This window comes from Apostichopus japonicus, chromosome 16 (genome assembly GCF_037975245.1).
Source record: "Apostichopus japonicus isolate 1M-3 chromosome 16, ASM3797524v1, whole genome shotgun sequence".
In the NCBI taxonomy this organism is placed as follows: Eukaryota; Metazoa; Echinodermata; class Holothuroidea; order Aspidochirotida; family Stichopodidae; genus Apostichopus; species Apostichopus japonicus.
Window position 1 is genome coordinate 23789660 of NC_092576.1, and position 18544 is coordinate 23808203.

General features: G+C 38.4%; 2 protein-coding genes and 1 non-coding gene across 9 annotated transcripts in view; all 3 read left to right on the top strand.

Annotated features, from left to right (window-relative positions):
• Positions 1–1883: 1883 nt before the first annotated feature.
• LOC139983321 (PIN2/TERF1-interacting telomerase inhibitor 1-like) lies at positions 1884–9482 on the top strand. Its single transcript, XM_071996786.1, has 5 exons — positions 1884–2061; positions 4845–4967; positions 5974–6139; positions 7596–7701; positions 8873–9482. Exons 1-5 carry the CDS (start codon positions 1995–1997, stop codon positions 9434–9436), a joined length of 1026 nt encoding a protein of 341 aa, XP_071852887.1. The 5' UTR covers positions 1884–1994; the 3' UTR covers positions 9437–9482.
• Positions 9483–15006: 5524 nt separating this feature from the next.
• The window catches only part of LOC139983513 (uncharacterized), a 50502-nt gene continuing 46964 nt past the window's right edge, over positions 15007–18544 (top strand). For 2 of the 7 annotated variants that reach the window (XM_071997116.1, XM_071997109.1), the window contains exon 1: positions 15007–15158. The gene's annotated coding sequence lies outside the window, so the exon portion shown is untranslated. Of the gene's footprint in view, positions 15253–18160; positions 18225–18544 lie in introns of all 7 variants that reach the window. The other 5 variants (XM_071997115.1, XM_071997108.1, XM_071997110.1 and 2 more) reach the window with 4 other exon arrangements.
• On the top strand, positions 16443–16515 carry Trnac-aca (transfer RNA cysteine (anticodon ACA)). Its single transcript has one exon. It is a non-coding gene; the product is annotated as a tRNA-Cys (tRNA).

Below are 18544 nucleotides of genomic sequence, written 5' to 3' on the forward strand. Positions count from 1 at the left end.
ATATTTGAGTATCTAGCATATTTGGGGCCAATACCAGGCGCGTATCCAGGGGGCGTTGGGGCGCGCGCCCCCGGGTAAGAAAAATAGGAGAGAAAAAGAGGGGAAAAAAGAGGAGGAGAGGAAGGAAGGGAAAAGAAAAAGAAGAAAGAGAGATAAAAGAGAAAAGGAGGGAGTAGAAGAAAAACGCCAAGACACCGGGAAGAGAAGAGGAACAGTGACATAATTACAGCGCTGATCCCTATTATATATACAGGGTAGCCAGTGACGGATCGAGGATTTCGAAAGGGGCGTGCGCCTCCCCCTACCCCTTACACCGACAACCCCATTTTTGACGTTTCCATCTTCCTCTCTCACTAATGTGTATATACCATAAGAGGTCTATCATAACGAGTGTGTGTGTATGGACGAGTCGTCGGGGAACATGACGCATTTCGGTTTTAGACCAGGATCTATATGCGAACTGCACTAGACCTATGTCCTTCGATGTAACACTGCCATCCAGAGATAAAATGTTAGACACTCCGACCTGAATGCTAAATGTTACCCCAATCCTAGTACGCCGTACCTCGTACAATCATAGGCGTAGGAGCCCAATTTTATTTGTGGGGGCGGGCAGGGGGGGGGGGCAGTAACGACTTGCCCAAAAACTAACCAAACTGTTTCGCACGCTCCGCGCGCGTTCAACTGCAATGTACATAACATATGGGCATGCATCGGTTATTACATCGCAGGCCAATTACATACAATCAGTTGCCGTGTTATATACCCTTTCATATTGGTTATCATTTTGGGGGAAGTCATTACAATAACAATGATAACAATAATGTAAATTTAACCATTGAAAAAAACAATGGTGAATTACCGAATATAGCCTATATGTGCCGGTGAAAACCGTTCATATCCTTTAGATACATCATTGCAATTGCCAGAAAAATTCTCAGCATATTACCTGAATTTTCACAATAATATTTGATTTGGGGGATTGCCGCCCGCCCACTTAAGTGGAATGCATTTCCACTTAAGTGAAATAGAAATGTCCATTTCTACTTAAGTGAAATTGAATTCCACTTAAGTGAAATTGAATTCCACTTAAGTGGAATACATTTTACTTAAGTGGAATTCCATTTCACGTAGAATGTATTCCACTTAAGTGAAATGTATTCGACTTAAGTCTAATTGCGAGGTAAATGTTAAAACGGCTTGCCATACGTCCTCCTGGAGTCTTGCTACATGACCGAAAAATCTCAATCTTCTATGTGCGACTATCGATGACCAAGGTGTTTGGTTGGTTTCGTTGTATAGCTCATCATTTGATAAACAAGCAAATGTCATCATTTGAAAAGCAAATGTCCCCCCAATATTTGAAACAAATCGCCGCCCCTTGGGGACAACTATGACACTCTTTGAGTGGAGCTCTAAAATGATACAAGCAAGAAGAATGTTTGTCATATGCCACTCAGATACTGGAAATGACACTTTCCAGACGTTAAAAGTTGCACAAAACACTCCACCGTTTACTCGAGTCATTAGAGGTCAGTAAAAACGTTTTTCAAAGTTATTTCTTACCACTCTGGTCGCCATACCTAGTCTCTGTTGTGCAAAGTACAAAAAGCGGGTAAAATCATATTCAGTTTCAAAGCCGAATGCACAATGAATGTATGAAGACGTACAACAAATTATCTAGCGTGTTGCCGTACAACGCAAAGCGCTCTAATTTTTTCAAAACACACGGCTATACACTGTGTCAGCGTTCTTCCTTGTTCAATTTCTATAGTAACAGTGTAATAGCGCCATCCCTTGCGTGTGAGTTTGAAAACGACTTTCAGTAAGTACAGTCGACACATGTTCGTGTTACGCAATTCTAGACTTGTCCGAAATTCCATATGTCTGAATAGCTAGCCAATAATGTACTGTACACGTATAGAGAGGTATTGGTCGGGTACACATTATAGTAGAGAAATATTTACTACGAACATCTTAAATTCTGAACGAAAATGCTCGCTGGCCCGAGGAGAAAACAGAAGATATCAGTGGATCCTAGGAATAAAAATTGGATTGAGGGTAGGCTGTGCTAAGTTAAAATGCCCCAGTTACTGTAGTGTATGCATAACGTCATATTCACAGCAGGCAGTATCATGCGGTTCTAGGCTAGGCGTAAGACTAACCGGTAATACACGAGCCTACCCTATCAATTATCATGGACCTGCATACATAACTTTTTTTCTGCAGATGAATTTTTCACCAGTAACTTTGGACTCCGCTGCAGGGTAGCCTAGGTCTAACTTAGGTAAACTGTATTTACACAATTACTTATGAACGTGTGGCAAGCATGTTATATAACTTGTTATAAAGCAAAGTAGGCCTAGATTGATCAATTCAAGACCCTAGCACTAGGCTACTACTACTAGTAGTAGTAGTAGAACTAGTACGTACAGTAGTGGTAATAGTAAAGGCTTCATAATTGATGAACCTTTGTAATTGACGCACCTTTAAATATAACTAGCAACGAAACAACAGGCAACTTTAACTTCTTGCAGTCAAGCAGAGTTACATCATTGATAAGTTTTAATCCATTTCTTTTTCAGGTAAATGCTAATCAAATTGTGTTTTTTTAAGCTTTTAACACCCTCCCCCCAGTTTTGCAGAATTTCTTTTGGCATTTGGAAATCTTACTCTCTAAAAATAACCAAAATTACCTCAATATGATACCAATACTCTCTGGAACCTGACCTGTCTTGCCTTAGAGGCTCAGAGCATAGCAAACAGCATCCAAAGTCAATGGATGTATATATACTAAGGCCTACACTGCAGTTAGCTTATCGACGAATGTGTCAATTTAAGGTTATGAAAGAACTTCACACAGCAGACGTTTTGAGGTCTAGCCCTGCTCAATTGTACGTTGCATATAGGCACAGAACCATAACTATTTTGAGACCATTACATTTCTGAGGCACTACACGTATGAAAAACAAATACATTTGAGGGTGATTTCGTTTTTCGTAATCAAATTAATTAATGAGATTCTAAAGTGTGCCAATTATGAGCCCACCATGCTGCTAGACCTAGTGTTACAAAAATCATTGTGAAATGACGTTACTGCACCCTACCATTCTACATGGAAAAATTATCAGTCTTTGAATGCTGTGTCAAGATATACCGTAGCCTATAGTCTAACGCAAAACAGTCATGGTTTGATTCAAATATTCTTAGTTTTTTTCAAAAACTCACAATGCTGTGCAGTGACTGTATAGGGTCCTAGCTTGTTTATCCTATCTTAGGCTAGTCTATTTTACTTGCTGGCATGCATTAGACTATTCTGGTCACTGTTAGTGCTAGTCTACTGAGGATAGCCATTTATGGCATTGTTGGTATTCTATCTATTGTTTACACTGTAGGTTGAGTTATGTTTGGAAGCTTTTATGGCCAGGTCAATTGGAGAGTACCCAGGTGCACATACACTGGTGTGATCCCATGTTATACAGGTGTCGATGTTTGTGAGAGGTGGAATGACCTAGTGGGAGTGGTCAGTGGTCTTCCACCTACCAATAGGGTTGTGTTGTACTAGGGTGTTGGTTTATGTTAGTGTTAATTTGTTATGTATGTTGGAGATGATGTTACAAGAGAATAATATAGAGCAGAGCTCCTCCAGCCTCCAAGCTGTCAACTTGCCTTGTGTCATTCTTTGTTGATTGCATATGTTTTAGTTTGTTCTGTTACCGCTCCGTCACTACAACTGCACTGAGCGTCCTGAGAAATATCAAACATATTGTTTCTCTTTGCATGGTATGTGCATTTGTTTAGCTGAACCTTAGCTGTACACATACTGTACATGTACATATGTCATTGTTAAAGATCTGCTTTATTGGTTCCAATTATACTGTAGCAAGCTATAACAAGGAAAGATTTGTGATTATGTAATCGACCTGCCACGGTCCTACAGTATATCGACCTCAGGCTCTACAATTAGCCTGCATAGCTTCTTAACACCATTAGGCTCTTAGTGTTAATAACACTGTGTGGGAATATTTTCATGTTTATGTGTGTAGTTTATCATACCCTCAAACAAGAAAAAATATGTGGCAGGCATTGCAATCCTAATTGGTAAACAGAGGTCATGTTACGACCAAGGCAGGTCAATTAAATGTAATCTCAAGAAACTTTTCCATAATAGCGTGCTATAGTTGTGGTCTATACAGCAGACCTTTAAACTGTATATGCTGCTATATACTGTATGCCAGAAGCAGAAATGGAAGATGTTGCAGACATTTACAGTACTTAGTTACTTTTTGAACATAAAAAGAGATAACTAATAGGAAAAACATGTGAAAACTTAAGATCTGCATGGTTTTAGAATGAGATTAGCCTATTTGAGAAATAACTCGATTTAAGGTCTACTGTACATAATAATGTTTTGAAAGAATATTGTTTATCAATTGATACATAAAATATGTTACTATTACAATGTTGTTAATGGTAGAGTCGGTAAAATGATATGGGTTGTATGGCCAAAAATTGCTGACCCCCAATGTCAGTGAAGAGTTAAAGGTCAATAGTGACCAACTGTACTGTATATATGCAATACCATTTTATTGCAGTGACGGGTAATACCATATATATGTGCTAAAGATATTTTCATCAAGTGCGACTACTGTATTGTATTCACAAGATTCAGCAATGAAAGAGTTTGATGCATTCATCAGCCTTTACATACCCACAACTGTTTGGTGACATATTTATGTGTGTGTATAAACAGTAGCTATTAACATGTTACTATGTACATTACTCAGCCTTCAAGATCTAGAAATGACTTGTACAGTCTCTTTTGGTTGATGTTATTCTCACAGATCCCAACCAGTTTGGACGTCGGTTGATGGAGAGGATGGGATGGAGCGATGGTAAAGGATTGGGATCCAAAGAAGATGGAGAGAAAGACTTTGTGCGGGTATCGGTGAAGGGAAACACCAAAGGTGATTGGTTAGAATCAATATAATATAATATCTATTAGTGTTTGCACAGGGTATCCGGGTACCTGGGTAGCCACCTGACGCTTATACTACCCGGTTCCTAATTTATTACCCGAATCCTACGCAAAGTGTGATATTTTTGTTTTTGGCAAACCGATGGGTAGGCAAGATTTCTCATTGACTAAGTGTGATATTAGGCTACCATGTGGTCAAAGATAACAGCAATAATGAAAGTATTCCATGGATATCTTATAACTGCGTCACAATTCAGCGAATAAACAGATGGTGGTTAGGCTAGATTTCCCCATTGACTTAGTGAAGTTAGTGTGGTGTTAGGCTACCATGTGGAAGAAATTGAAAGAATTCTCACAATTATGATTTTTTCATTCGTTTACTTCATAGAAGGAAAGACTGACAAGGAAATTTACGAGATGTTACTAATAGATTATAGACGGGATTTAACTAGTGGCTTTATACTAAACGTTTAAATTTCAAATGCGATCAAATTTTAGGAATCATGCAATCCCATGGCTTATGCGAACCTTGGGCCTGCATAATAGATGGTAGTAGTAAAAACTGTCTAAGAGCTAAATTGGATATTAATATGGTCTAGCAAACATAAGCAATGGCTGCAGTGCGATGTTAGTAGTGATGCTAATTATATGAAGTTATAATTATTAAGTTAATGAAAGAAATAAAAGCAAATAGAAGGTTTTACACCTTATCTTACACCTATTTGAACGTGAAAATATTGTCAGTGGAGAATATAACTCATTTAGTATATAGCATCGAGTATGTAATACTGTTAAGATTCAAATGACCCTCTCCCTTCCCTCTCCAATCTACACCTCTCCCTCCCTTTCACTTCCCCTCTCCCTCTCTACGCCCACTTTCTCCTTGATTTTCTCATATCCTGCCTATACCTTCCTTCTCCCTGTCCCCTCCCCATATTTTTTCAGCACTGGTCACTAGTACTAGCATCTAACAGTATGGTCTCATTTCTTTCCAGGTCTCGGTTTCAACCGTAACGAGGAAGAGAACTGGATTTCACATCAGGATGATTTCAACGACCTTTTATCTCAGCTTCACCATGAACACAGCAGCCAGGGAGAAGAGGTATCCGACAACCCTAAAAGCATTGAAGAAAAATCCAAGAATTCAAGAAAACGGGTCCAGTGAGTCGTATGTAGTATGTACATGTTTTAAATGGTAGAGTAACTAGAGTTGTATCAGCCACCACTCCCTGCCCCAAATTATGTAACTTGTGATCAACACAGACAAAGCAGAACATACAGTAGTTCTGAGAGTGGGCCGAGAGGCAGCAATATACAGAGTTTTATATATAGATTTGATGAAATTTGGAAAGAACCTTACTTATATTATATATTTGTGGGTCATGCATGACTTGTCAAATCACGGATAGCTGTCGCTGGACCCTCTGCAAAAATGACCACCCTCATTTCATGTTTAGAGCACCAAGAAATAAGCATATTCTGAAAATATCAGTTGTGTTGCTTCAAAATTGGCCACCATGGCATTTTAGCATTTTCTTGATTATTTAAGGTCTGATTTCTCAGCAATTAAGCATCCTACTACCTTTCTATTGCAGCCTATAAATTCTTTCCCATAGAATGGAAAATAAACAAAATATTAGATTATAATTAGTCTTTGTCTCGTGAAGTTAGATCAAATTAAAGATGCCAAAATATTCAACTATTATATTTTTTGCTAAAGATGTGCTATTTTTAGTGATTTAATTGCTCCTAAACTATTCTTCAGGGTACTTGATTCTTTGAGAGATTGTCATGTCCACTCCAAGCAATACAAAATACTGATTACAATGCTTTCCTCTAATATATAAATTGCAAGTTGTGCAGCTCTAAATTGCTATTTCATGCTGTGATTCAGCATTCATGAGGAAGGGGCTGATGGGATAGAGTTTACCGGCTTCTGTAACAGAAAGGTAGTACAGTAGGATGTTTTATGCGGATAAATCAGACCTCAAAAATCAAGAAAATGCCAAAATGCCACGTTGGCGACAATTGCAGAATTTCAAAGTGTGATAAATCGCAATTTTGAAGCACTAAAATTTTCAGAATATGCTATGATGTTCCGAGCATACAATAAGTGTGATAATATGTAAAAGAGTTCGAACAACAACATACTCCAAAATTTGGTGACTTGATATGGAATGACCAATGTATAATAAATCTAATATTTACATTTATGGGGGGGGGGGTGGGCAGGGAGGGGGAGTAGGTGAGCATGACAATCAGACTGGAGTACTGTACCTTGCATTTCAGTGGGTGTTAAGAGGGTGACACTACCCTATTATTCAATACAACCTAGAAAGCAGTAGGGAAACGTTTTCAAGAGAAACTCAGCTCTTTTGCAGGTCAACAAGTCAACAACAGAAAGTGTTCTTCTAAGCCACAGTGTTATACAAGGAAAGTCTGGTGACTCTGGTCATCTTTTGGGAAATGCTTGTAAATTTTGAAAAAGACAAAACTATGGTTTGTTTTGTTTATAATTTTAATAATGCAATGATAATAATAACTCTCACCATTAACACTCAGAATATATTCATGGGTGCTAACAGACAGTTGTATCTTCTTTATATCTTTACTCCAGTTACAAGAAGTTTACCCGCGGAAAGGATTTAGCTAATCGCAGTGTCGATGACATGAACTGTATCTTAGGGAAACGATCGGGCTCGTCAACTCCCCAAAATCTATCAGTAAGTCTAACGTCCTGTATGCGACAATGTTTTTCTTGGCAAAAAGTGGAAGGAAATAATGTTTGAGTGCAGGTTGTTTCTCTTGGCAAGAAAATAGGACAAGGACAGGCATGATTCAGTTTGTCCTTGGATAACAAATGTTAGAAAGTAATGTGTGAATCCAGTGATAACACAGAGACCAGATTCAGTGGCTGAGCTCGAGTCAGGTTACGTGCTGGCAATGACTCTCCCGTCCGCCTGAAAATGAAATGACAATGTTCTGACTCCAACTCGTACATACCTGTTTTGGTACTGTACTGTATATGGGTGAGGAAGTTACATATTTATGTAACAGTACATGCTTCTTTAGCTAAGCATTTGGGAATCATTTATACAAAGAGGACAATGATATTCTTACAACTTTTTTTTTCCATTCTGATTAAAAATTTATAGCAAGAGGGTATTGTCCGAAAAGCAAACAGATAAAATTGTGCCATGTTTGCAAGAAGAAGTCAAGAAAGTTATCTTATGTCAAACAAGCTGTTGAAAGTTATTAACCTTCCTGGTATTACATATTAACTACTCTACAGTGTTCCTGTAAGTAACAAAAACTGTTAATGATAAAACCAAGTCTTTCTTTTGCAGTTTTCGTTGAACTAACAACGGCTGTCTAATGACAAAAAAATCTTTCAGCAGCCACATGATTTATAGTACCTGGAAGGCATGTTTGTTGTTATTGTGTTATGAGCAGCATCATGTGCCCCCTACCTTACCACAAACCTAACAAGTGTCACTTTTCATATTTCAAAAGTGCACCCATTGTGCAATGAAGAATACCTCTTTCCCATTTTTTCCCATTAAAAAGTGCCCTTTAATTGAAAACTTGAAATACCCTCTTGTTGAAAATTAAGAAAATGTTATTGATAAGTGCCAATTATTCTAAAGTATGAGGGCTTAGTGGGGGGTTGGATACACAGGATACATTTTTCAGGACGTATTGTGAATACCTGGCCCAGGAAAAATATGAAGAAATGGTCCAAGGCCTAATCAAGATAAAAGAGTAGGTGATTGTTGGTACTGCAGAGAGAGAGCCCCTGGCCCACCATAAAGATTGTACCCCCTTCACCCGCCACAGTCTTTCACTGAAGGAACCGTATAGCTTGACTTTCAATGAGCTTTCAATTTGTTTCAGGCTCCAACTTCTGACAACGAGGGTGACAACCATGGAGTGAAAACTGTAACAAACACCACCAGTGTGCAGGACTACTTTGCGCAGAAGATGAGGAAGATGAAAGAGGCCAGGAGGGTGAACGATGACCAGGTGAAGGATTCGGACATGCAGGCGGACTCCCCACCTGATCAAGAAGATGGACGTAAGGGTGTCGACAGTGATGTGGATGAGCCGAAGAAGAGAAAGAAGAAAAAGAACAAGAAGAAGAATAAAAGGAAGTTAGATGCAGCAGACACAGGAGGGAGTCAGGAGGGAGATGTTGGAGGAAGTGAGGACTGTGAAGATGTGGGTATGGTGGGGTTTATAGGGTTTAAGAATACTACTAACAATGAGGATGGGTCGGAAGAACAACAAGAGGTGGTTGGAGAGGATCGAATGGGAGTGTCCAGGAGAGAGGTAGGAGCATATCAGTCTGAAGTTGGAAGTAATGCATGTGACGATGATGATGTAGATGATGAGACACCGATGAAAAAGAAGAAAAAGAAAAGAAGGAAAAAGAATAACAAAGAGGTTAATATAGTATGAGTTGAACAGGGAGGGATAACAGATGGAATTGTTGGTGCTGCAAGGATTAATGATGATGATGATGATGGTACTTTGTGGATGATGTTTGGAACTGTCCATACTGTAAGTTCTGTAGCCCAGAGAGAGGGAGAGTTGATGTGTATTGTGTGGAGGAAGAGAGATACGCAGTACAGGATGCTACATGTGAAGAAAGGATTTCTGATGAGAGTAACTCTTTGATGAGAAAAAGTAAAAAGAAATTATCCAAGGCCAATCAAGATAAAGCGTAGGTGATGAATGATTGTTGGTACTGCAGAGGAAGAGAGAGAGAGAGAGAGAGATGTATGGTAAAGCATGTTATAATTAATGGACAGATTTGTGGTGAAATAGGGAGAGGCAACGGGTGATGGCCTGTGTAGATGGACAGTAGGTGATGAAGGATTGAAATGTTGGTGTAAAAAAATGGTGTAAATTTGTCAGGAATGTAAAGAGTTCAAAAGGTTCTAAAAGCTGCCTGGTTTATTAAATAAGATCTTTCACACTGGTTTGGCATGCTATCTCTGCACGCAGATCCATTTCTCATTACCATATATGGATATTCCAAAAGCGCAGACATTGTAACACTTATATGGAACTTATGGAAGAGGAAAATGCTCTGCACTGTTGGTGGAGATATCTTGTTAGATTACACATGGCTGGTTTAAGTTGTCTGAAAGTAAGTACAATATCTTAGGAGATCAACACCTCCTTACCATTCGGGAAGTGGTTCATTTCAGGTTGTCTGTGATGTCAGCACGGTAGGTGTTCTTCAAAAGCTTTCCCTTTTTTATTTTTTATTTATGATGATATTGTGGATGATTTTTAATCTTTGAAATGTTTGGAATATTTAGAATGTCTTAGCATTGAAGAGACCATTTTGTGGAAGATGAGATGATAATGCCAAGAACCTGTAATGTTATGTTTTAAACTGATTCCATTTGTTTGATGATGTCATTAAAATTTGACGTCATAAAACCGACAATGCATGTTGATCACAAACTGATTATACTGTCTAGATGTAAAATATATTTTCACTCCTAAAGGAGTGCCAAAGGCAGTGACCTCTCCTGTCTTTAAAAGTGAAACTCCACTTCAGCTGCAAACCGAATGACATTTTCTTTTCTCAGCAGACAGCTTCCCCATTAGCTTTCTGTCCATCCTTAATACACGCTCAGCTATTCTTTCAAGTTATAGTAGCTCATATTTTGAAAGCATATTGTAACATTCTGCTTTCATATGTATGTATGTGTGTGTATGTATGTATGTACGTATGTATGTGTGTATGTACTGTTTGTATTTTAGATCCTCCTGCACGCAGGAACTCGTAAAGAAGCCATCATTGGCTTATCAAAGCCGCAAGCTGACCGAAGTCAGTCTCTTAGATTCATATTTAACGTCCATGATTATGAATTGTTAATTATCAAACAAGTCTGTAACTGGACGACATACATTAATCTTGAAGTGACTCGACCAGGGACCTAATGATTAGAAGGCACCGGCGTTAACCACTGAGCTATCACTCCTTAGATTGTTAGGAAATGATTGTCATATGTGCGTTACCGGTAACTAATTTGTATACTATGGAATGGTTTACCTTTCATAGACTAATTTACTTTTCTACCTTCTGTTTTGAATGAACAAGTGTGCATTTATTGAAATATGGAGATTCATCGTCTACATCAGAAATAAATACCTATAGATCAAAAGTCTTATCTTGCTAACAGTGGTTATTGAAACAATATAACAATTTAAATATGTGAAGGTAACCAACAATCGTGAACTTGTCCCATAAATTAGGACTTTCCAAGCCTAATTTTCGAGATCCGTTGTCGGTATGTCAGGGGATTTTAGTAGTTTACGATTTCTTCAGTTTGGGGTGTCAGTGTAATTCTTAGTACACGTTGCAACTTAGTTCACTAGCGAATTTAATGTCCATGTTTTAATAAAATATATTAAATGCAGTAAAAATTAACATAAGTCGCTGCAATTAGAGACCAAGCGAAGTCAACAGTATACCAAAATAATTGCTCTTGCAACCTCTACTGCGAATCTTTGTTGTATTTTGTCTTTGTGCAAATATGACGACTTGACGATGCGTGGGATATACGAAGATGGGAATAAGTGGAAACTGGTACACCCCTAATCAATTGTTATTTGTTTATTTATTTATTTTTTTGGGGGGGGGGGAGGTCTGTAACTCCAAGTGGGAAATTTGTTAAATTCCAAAACGGTATAGCCAGATTACGTAGCTAATAATAGATTTGTTCATTTGATATTCAATGCTTGCTAGTGATGAGAAGTGCAACTCTGTGGATTGCCCTCTTATTATAGATAGCACCCATACTGGAGTCCTAACAGTGGTCCAATGTGACGAAATACATTAAATCGTCAATGTCGTGTGGTGTTTATACTGTGGTGTTTATACTGTATCCCAATGCAGGCACCTATCCAGGGTGGGGGAGGGGGGTTGGGGCGCACGCCCCTCGGGTAAGAAAAAGAGGAGAAAAAAAAAGAGAAGAAGGAAGGGGAAAAAGAGGGAAAGGAACGGAAAAACTAAAGAGGAGAAGGATTGGTAGAAGAAAAACGCCAAGACACCGGGGAGAGAAAGAGAACAGTGACATAATTACAGTGCTGATCCCTATTATATACACAGGGTAGCCAGTGACGGACCAAGGATTTCAGAGGGGGCGTGTGCCTCACCATACCCCTTACACCGACAACTCCATTTTTGACGTTTCCATTTTCCATCTCTCACTAATATATATATATATATATATATATATATATATATATATATATATATAGATAAACTCTATATATTGTCTATCATAACGCGTGTGTGTGTATGGACGCCTTTAACAATTGTGCTATGAAAACAACTGTGGCTGGTCTCGAACTCGACCGAGTCGTCGGGGAACATGACGCATTTCGGTATTAGACCAGGATCTATATGCGAACTGCACTTGACATATGTCCTTCGATGTAACACTGCCATCCACAGATACAATGTTATACACTTCGACCTGAATGCTAATTGTTACCCCAAAACGTACAATAAATCTAAAAATAAATTCCGCATGCGATTGGAGAATTTAGCACATCTCCTAAGGATATGCGTTGGATCAAAGGGCGTGTCATGGGCAGGGGGGGGGGGGGAGGAGAGGAGGGGCGATGGCGGAAGCACGAATCACTTCTTGAGATTGTTCCATCTGCATGAAAACGCACGCCCCTCAACCCTACGCCCCACCCCTCTAATCGCTTCCCGATGAGTTACGAAAACCTTCGCCCGTAGTACCAAGAACTTGACAAAATCCGGCAACACACCACTGTCATAAGCAAGTGATCGGGTTGTGTATTAGTGACGTCTAAAGGTCGTGCACTGACCTACATGCATGGAGTGTGACCACTCCCGATTTTGCAATTTCCCAAAATCAGGCCCCGAAACCCGCAAGAAATCCCAAGGACACTGTACTGTATGGATATCTAGCAATATCTAGGGATGAAAATCCCAAGATCTTCCCTAAACTGAAAGCAGGGAGAGACCCCAGTATGTAATAAACTTATAACTGTGCGTCTTTTGAAATGAAAAAGAATGTGGGGAATTGCACAATAAAAAGATAAAAGTAATTTATTTCAGTCTCATTTCAGTTATTCGAATTTGCAAAGCAAAAAGCAGATATCACATATCAGTGAGCAAAATAGCGTTCCAGGATGAACAGCCTCCAAACTGTCTATGCGTGTAGTGCTTTCGGTTCGGAAATATCTGGTATTTTTGCATTTCTTTCAACGAAGTTTCATAGTAGCCGTTATAAGAGGTTTAATATTTACACACCAATAAATTAACTGTGTCTGAATTTTTGAAACTTCCCTGACCAACATTCTACATCACACTTCCCTCTACTCGTGCAATTTTGACCGGTCTGTTAGGGTTGAAGGAGGTTTTTCTATATTGGTTGTCCATAGATGAAATTTTGTGCAACATTATGGGTATCTTTTGAAGTGAATTTATTCACGAGAAATGTGAATTTTAAAATTCTGAATAAATAATGGGCTTAAAACCTTGAAAAGTGGGGCTGACGGGTATTGTGGGCCGCGACGTAGAATCAACTATACAAAAGCAATGATTCACAGAAGATGCGATGAGGTCGAACATGTCGTGTGACAATCTTCAAAAGTAATGTCTGAAAAAACAACTATTGGGAAATACTTGGTTCTCAGGCAAAGGTGTACATATCAGGGGCGTATACAGGATTTTCTAACCCGGGGGCGCGAATTACTATCTAAGCGGAGCGCCACCATCGGTTGGCGCGCACCGTACAAGAAAATTTCTGGTTTTGATACCACCCAGATCACCGGAAATGGTACTTCTCGGGCTTGAAAATGACCAACCAGATGTACACCTTTTGCCTGAGAACCAAGTATTTCCCAATAGTTTTTTCCATCCATAAACTTTTTGAAGATTGTCACCAGTCACAAATCATGTTCGACCTCATCGCATGTTCTGTGGATCATTGCTTTTGTAGGTGATTCTACGTGATTCCAGGCCTTGTAAGTTGCATCTAAGCACTTTCTATTTTGAAATTACTAGCAATATCATATAAAAAATATGCTGAAGGGGGGGGGGGGCGGTCGCCCCCTTCCCGAAATGCGTCATGTTCCCCGACGACATGGTCGAGTTCGAGACCAGCCACAGTTGGTTTCATAGCACAATTCTACAATTGTTTAAGGCGTTTAAACACACCCGCGTTATGGTAGACCATATAAAGTATATATATATAGATCATGAGTGAGAGAGGAAAAATGGAACTTCAAAAATGGAGTTGTCGGTGTAAGGGGTAGGGTGAGGCACACGCCCCTTCCGAAATCCTTGACCCGTCACTGGCTACCCTGTGTATATAATAGGGATCAGCGCTGTAATGATTCATTGTTCCTCTTTCTCTTCCCGGTGTCTTGGGGTTTTTCTTTTACTCCCTCCCTTTCTCCTTTTTCTCTCTTTCTTCTTTTTCTTTTCCCTTCCTTCCTCTCCTCCTCCTCATTTTTCCCCTCTTTTTTCTTCTCTTTTTTCTTCTCTCCTCTTTTTCTTACCCGGGGGGCGCGCGCCCCCAACGCCCCCTGGATACGCGCCTGCATATGGTTGGTCATTTTCAAGAAGTGCCATTTCCGGTGATCTGGGGGGAGGGGGGGGGGGGTATCAGCACCAGAAATGTTCTTGTATGCTGCGCGCCAACCGATGGTGGCGCTCGGCTTAGATAGTAATAATTTGCTCCCCTGGGTAACAGAATCTTGGATACGCGCCTGGTTAACACGTTAACGTTTCAGAAACTTGAGGGAAATTGGGCAGTCGAGTATTTAGTTAAATTTATTAATTTTTAAACGTTTATTGTAAATCTCGTATTAGCCCCCCCCCCCCTCCATAAAAAAAATAAACCCATTGACTCAAAACGAAATCAACATATATGCATACAGGTGTTTGGCATTCCGTATTGTATCTATTAGAAATTAATGTTTACACTGAGCGATAATAACCAAAAATGCATTGTCAAACTGCACACTCACGAATGTGATATTAAATGCAGTACATGGAACGCACATAACACGAGTGGCGTAGAGAAACGGGTAGCCATTTTCCATCGAGAATTGGAACCTACATTGGCTTTAGAACAACGGAAACAATGTGTCTTTATACCGGCTTTACATTACAAAGGTAACACGTTAACGTTTGTAACGGATGTACTGATTCATTCAGTTAATCTTTGCTCGAGAAGCTAGAGGAGAATAAGGGATTCGAGTATTAAGAAGTACGTTAAATTATGTATTTTTCAAACGTTATTGTTAATATTAAAATCACTTAGTATAAGCACCTGGAGATTAAAAGTTTGCTCTGAGTGATAACATATTGCATACCCTATGTGTTTCATTTTTGTTAATTATATACTAGATAAACACTGGTAGAATATATGTTTTGCTCTATCAAGCTATTCAATTAATGCATATATGATCTTTAAACTTGGAAGTAGTCATAGCTAAACCGAAGATAAAATTTGAGTTGTTCCAATGAGTTTGTATTTTCTGCTCGATCTTCGTGAAAGAACGTTAAAAGATGGAGGTTAAACAGGGTCTGTTATTACCTCCATGGTTAAAACCAGTTGGCAGTTCTGCCTGAATGCTGAATTCGACCTAATTAGGAATTGTTTCCTTACCCTGCAAATGATTTACTACAGATATTTATATGAGTTCAGCATTCGAAGCTTCAATCTCTTCGTATTCTTCACCGTCTTTCATGATAGCCTATATTATATTTATTTTAAATACATCTCTGAAGTCAAATACTTCATAAGGGAAATGACGATTATCAGTTGAACCCGACAGATATCAAGCGCCCTCTGTAATAGACCAAATGACAGATGGTGGTTGTAAGGAAAATCCACATCTAGTTAACATGTACTCATAACACACACAGCACAGTGCGATTGAGCGTAAGTCATTTTGATAACTGAGAAATCAAGACAACTCATTGAAACATTAACTTAGACTACTTACAACAAATGTCAATTACACAGAGATATACGCTTTCACATGGACAGGAAGTTTGTGTGTTATTTGTGTAGGCCTACGTTTGACTTTTCAAAGCTACTCCGGAAACTAAGTAAGCCAATTTCATGACCTCTTGCAATTAAGTTTTGCTCCCAGCTTCCATCTGTTTGTAAACCTAGTTCAATTATCTTATATTATCGGTCTATGTACGCTACAGTCGTTGATATATATATATATATATATATATATATATATATATATATATATATATATATATATATATATATATATATATAAATATATTACCATATATATAGATTTTCGAGTTGGTTAGCATCATCATGTTTGATCTCTAGAGTAAAAACAGAACTAGTATTGTTCGATACGGGTGTCAAACGCCTACAGTGAAATTACGACCTTCCTTACCGGTTTCGAACCTCTGTACATACAATCAGCGTCCATGGCCTAGTTGGTTAGGGTGTCCGCGTACAAAGCGGGAGGCCCGGGTTCGAATCCCGGTGGAGGCTGGAAGTTTTTCACTTTTCTGGATTTTCCTTCTCATTACGTTTTCATTTATATATATATATATATATACATATATATATATTAATTAATTATATTAAATTAATTATATTAATTTAATATATTTATAGTTTGCAGCTGATAGTAATTAAATGTCCTTAAATCCATAGATGGAGAGCTGATCTGCCTATTAGGTCTCAGGGGTTACATATTAGTCCGGTCACTGTGCGACATTCCTTCCTGTCTATGATCGCAAAAAGTTGTCTAAGGTTAATAATAAATAATAATTTATTCTTATATAGCGCTTTACATCAAAAGAATGATCTCAAAGCAGCTTCACAGAAACGCATAAAAAATACAACTGAAAAAGTATTACAGCTTAAATATAATACAATCTAAAAATATTGCATCCTAAGAATTACAGAAATAAATAACTTAACAATAATTATTAAAAAACAATAAAATTCAGAAATTAAAGACAAAAGCAATAAAATATGACAGCATACAATAAAACTAAAATACTTAACTATTACAGCCGAAGAAATAGCAACAATAAGACTATCAAAACATAAATAGAAAATAAATTTCAATATGAAACAATCAAAACATGGCAAGATGGTAACACAATCAATAAGACTGGAGGTTTAAAAAGAATAATACTTTCGAAAAAGGTGAGTTTTAAGGTGTGCCTTAAAAACATTTAATGATGGAGCTGCCCTGATGTCATTGGGGAGTGCATTCCATAGATCAGGTGTTAAATAGGCAAAGGATCGTGCGCCAAAGCTTTTTTGGGCGAATCTGCCAGGCTCTAGTCGTATCTCCATAGAATGTCTGTTCCTCTGTCTTGTGCGATTTGCAATCTGCATGGGCTCTGGAAGAGCCTGACGACTGATCAGAGAGCCAAGATAGTGAGGGCAGTGCCATTTATAATATTGTAAGTTATGACTAGAGACTTAAATTCGATCCTTGCGGAGACAGGTAACCAATGAAGGTCAATCAATATTTTTTTTATATATTCAATCAATATAACCGAGACCATTCAGACCAGTGATACATTTTTCGCACTTTTTTTTTCAACACCTAAAATCCCAGTGGGGGCGACTGGGGGCGACAAGCTTTCATGGGGGGCTGTCGCCCCCACGCCCCCCTTGGCTACGCCACTGGGTGTCATCAATTGTTTAGAACGTTGTCAACATATTAGGATTATTTAATCACCTTATTATCGGCAACTCAGTATGTACCTTTAGAGCACAGTCACATGATATGTGCTTGCTCTCCGTTTAAATCACATGGGTATCAAGTCTTTGTTAGGTACCGTATCGGATCTAACAGTATATTTCATGTTCTAATTAATTTACTTATTTACTTATTTAGCCTTTGTAGTTTCTATCTTCCAGTTCATGGGTGTTATCGGATAGATCGTTATGTTAATCAGTTACTAAATCCGAAGGTACATTTTTGTAGTATCGCTATTAGAGGTAACCTAATTTATTCTCGTCATTTCATACTCAGTCATAGTTATGCTTTAATCATCATAACCGACATTATTAGCACGTCACTGTTCTGAGTACAATCATTATCGTATTTAGTTTAGTAATTAATTCTCGTAAAGCTGTAGTATTATTTTGAATCATTTATCTTGTTTCACAGTTTCATCACATAAATACAAGTTGGGAAATTCAGAAAGCTACATCTGTCTTTGCCTCATTTTTTGGTAAGCTGGCTGTCTAACGAGCATATCTAACGTGAGTGAGGGCAGCACACAAAGTATCATTAATCGTAACAGCAGATGCAACTTTGCTAGTTTGAAGATGTTGCTGATAAAATGTCTAACCTTTGGACTTAAAATATGAACATTCTGTTCTTTTAACCCTGTTGACTTTACATTTATCCATTCCAAAGAAGTTTACTGCCCGGGAATTATAACGCATCTGATGTCGATAAAGAAATGTTTCGGCTATAGGTTTTCCCGGTTCTTTGTTTTCCAAGCAACCATTTTGAAATAGCTATGTTTAACTCCAAATCATATTCAAT